Source organism: Zerene cesonia, chromosome 27, assembly GCF_012273895.1.
Source record: "Zerene cesonia ecotype Mississippi chromosome 27, Zerene_cesonia_1.1, whole genome shotgun sequence".
Lineage (NCBI taxonomy): Eukaryota > Metazoa > Arthropoda > Insecta > Lepidoptera > Pieridae > Zerene > Zerene cesonia.
In genome coordinates this window covers 4,507,269-4,510,660 of record NC_052128.1, presented here as the reverse complement: position 1 = coordinate 4,510,660, position 3,392 = coordinate 4,507,269, and the positions used below count along the sequence as shown (strand labels likewise).

General features: G+C 39.9%; 1 protein-coding gene across 5 annotated transcripts in view; it reads right to left on the bottom strand.

The window, feature by feature from the left end:
* The window catches only part of LOC119837335, a 99,820-nt gene that overhangs the window by 12,799 nt on the left and 83,629 nt on the right, over window positions 1-3,392 (bottom strand). For all 5 annotated transcript variants that reach the window (XM_038362878.1, XM_038362882.1, XM_038362880.1 and 2 more), the window contains exons 7-12: window positions 2,432-2,650; window positions 1,964-2,118; window positions 1,498-1,674; window positions 931-1,084; window positions 353-454; window positions 17-127 (exon numbers count right to left, since the gene is read on the bottom strand). In XM_038362878.1, the coding sequence (XP_038218806.1) occupies window positions 17-127; window positions 353-454; window positions 931-1,084; window positions 1,498-1,674; window positions 1,964-2,118; window positions 2,432-2,650 (918 nt within the window). The remainder of the gene's footprint in view (window positions 1-16; window positions 128-352; window positions 455-930; window positions 1,085-1,497; window positions 1,675-1,963; window positions 2,119-2,431; window positions 2,651-3,392) is intronic.

Sequence of the window (3,392 nt, the reverse complement as noted above, 5' to 3'; positions counted from 1 at the left end):
AAAAAAACACACGCACCTCCATCATCTGCACGGACGCCTTGACGTTGTTGCAGTGCGCGTAGTCGACGAGGTGCGCGAGCGTCACGAACGCGTGGTTCAGCGCCTCGCCTGGCGTTATGCGGCGCTCCTGCGCACGCGCATCGCACACGTTTTATTTGTATACTCGTACAAACATAGTATTTATATAGATTAAATATATATGCATTATTACAATGATCGATTGATGACCCTTAATAGAATTTTTAAAATTTTCAAATATGTACTTGCAAAATTATATATAAAAAAAATATATCAAAATAGGCAGCAATAATCCCATACGAATAGCAAATAAAATGTCCAACAAGCCACTCACTTGGTCCATAGTAAGCATCCTCTTGAGTAAGTCAATGAATTCCCTTCTGTCCGCTTTCTCAGCCAACAGTTGGCCGCCTTCAAGGTCCGTTGGAACGTTCACCTGGAAATTAGGATGGACGTAAAGGTTATTTTAATATTATAATCACTTGATATCTATCTGAGTGGGGGGGTTACCATGACGTCAGTACTGCTTTGCTGATTTGTATTGGATAAATTCTGAACCAAGTAGATAAATAATTTCACCGTTATATTGTGTTTAAAAAAAACGCAATATCTACCGATCCAAGCCAGGGAGGACTGGTAGTTAGTAGTGACCAATAAATAATTATTTATAATAAAAAACTAAGCTGTCATAAAATTTTCAGAACAGGACCAAATTTAAATGGGACAGGAAACACCAACCACCTTTCAAATAAAAAAGCGGTTCACCCAATCGAAAATTCTAAAGTAGCCTTGAACAAACAAATCAGCCAAATTGATGACCTCCTCTTTTGAAGTCGGATAAAAAACAATCAATTTCCAACCCTATATCAAATCCAAATCCAAAATCAAAAAAAAAAAACACATAGCAGTCACCTGTCCGATGTCGTCGAGGCAGTTGAATATGTACTTCCTCGCCTCCTTGCTCTTGATGCCGGTCTCCAGCTCGTGCTCCTCGGGCGTCTTCAGCCGCCAGAACGGGTACGTGCTGTCCACGTCGCGGTAGAAGAACTTCGCCGTCTTCGATGCGCTGCCAACGTTTTATATTGTTTCGTTTGTATTTTGTTCGTTCTCATTGTATACTCTGGTTATGTGTGCGTGTGGTAAAATAAGAAATTTCAGGCAATTCTTGAAGTATTTTTTTTTAATTTATCCCTATTAGTAACAGTGGATATATAGTGATTTTTTGTATCTTATTAGTATAATTATTTAACAAGCATAAAGTATCAAAATACTTGAGTTAATTTAAATTATTATATGCATTTTAGTATCTCCCTCATCATCTCTCTCATAAAATTTATTTCTTGTAATTTATTACTGCATGTAGCAGTGGATTATTTCCAACGCACATATGCATATATACCACATGTTATGCAATTTTCAACCAACTCTTTGACCACATCTCTCTCAAAGCCACTTAATCCCCCAAGCCAGGCGGCTCACCTGTTAAGCATGTGCTCGGTGGGCAGGCCCTGCGTCTGCGAGATGTACCGGATCTGGTCGTACTCGGAGGAACCCGGGTAGAGCGGCCAGCCCAGGAACAGCTCGGCGACCACGCAGCCCAGCGACCACATGTCGATTGCCTCGCAGAACGCGAGCCCCAGGATTATCTCCGGCGCCCTGGAAATGTGGACAGGTACTTTTAGTTAGCTACTCACATAGTATATTATAGCTTAGTATGATAAATGCGAAAGTGTGTTTTTTTGTCTTTTTTTAAAGCTGCAATGGAGGAATTTTATCATATAATTTTTATATGTGTAAATAGTAAAGTAGCTAGATAAAGACAATGGCGAACATCTCATTCCCATAGGTATATCCTTTATATATGGTATTGGTATATAAAGAAAAAATAAATGGTCAATTATTATGGACATGTTTGGTGTGGTGTGGTTTGGTGTGTGTCAGTTACCGGTAGTATCTGCTCTGCAGGTAGGTGTTGCAGACGGCCTTGCTGACGTGACTGGCGCTGCCGAAGTCGATCACCTTGACGCGGTAGGGCTGCCGCGCCGGCTCCACCAGCATTATGTTCTCCGGCTTCAGGTCCGCGTGGATCAGGCCCAGTTGCTGGTGAGTTACAACGGGTATAATTATATATATGATTAGACATAATGCCGTTTTCCAGAAATTTAAAAATATTGAATTTTCTGTGATAATAGAGATTTGGTTTGCTATAATAACATGAATTCTATGGGCAGTAAAAATTACAAGAACCTCAACATGCCACATATGTACTTATTAAGTTCTGTAAAATTTAGCAAGAAATGGAAAGATAGGTCGAATTCTCAGAAGGATCCAAGTATTGATGATTATCGAGAAATTGACACAGCAGTATCTGATTATATTGCAAATCCAAATTAATCGGCCGCATGGTACACACCTTGAGCTTCAGCAGCGCCGTGAGCACCTGCTGCAGTATCGGCCTGATGTACTTGAGCGGCAGTGGTGAGAACTTGTTCTGCTTGAGGAAGTCGTACAGGTTCTGCTCCAGCATCTCGAACACGAGGCACGTGTGCGAGCGGTGCTGGAAGCACTCGTACGCGCGCACAAAGTTGAACTCGTCGGCCGACTCCTGCGAGAGCCGCGACAGGATCGACACCTGCACGAGCGAGATTGTGGTTTTAATAATGTACACTAACAAACGTACATACATATATACATATATAGCCTATAGTCTTCCTCAATAAATGGGCTAACTAACACTGGAATAAAAAATTTCAAATCGTACCAGAAGTTCCCGAGATTATCGCGTTTCATCCAAACAATCTCTTCAGCCTTATAATATTAATATAGATTATAAGGAGGAAGCATTTGATAGTGTGTTGGTTTGACATTAATAAGCTCCGAAACTGAGGGTTACATTATGTTTAGGTACGAGAGCTACTTTATTCCTTATAGCTATGAGCGAGCATGTCAATGAGCAGCTTTATTCCTCCCTTGGTATATGGGGAGCATTCCTTCTGATAGTGGTGATGGTAGGGACTATGCAAAAAATACTATATTCCAGTTGACAGGATCAATTTTATTATTTTGCAAAAAGGAAAAACTAAGGACGAGGACGATTGTCGCATCTTTTGCGTGTGGCCTAGCTAGCTCTAAATTAACAGATTTGATTGTACATTGTGTCTATTGTGTGATAATTTCAGGTACATAATTCAACAGGTATGTATATATGTATGGTATTGACAGGACATGGACACGTTAATACATAATTGTTGATGATGTGAATATAAAATTATTAACTTCAATTTCGTTCCATTTTAGAACTATACTTAGTCTGGCCATAAATACTGTTACACTTAATTATAAAAAAATATTACATTTGAATTTCGAATCTGTCA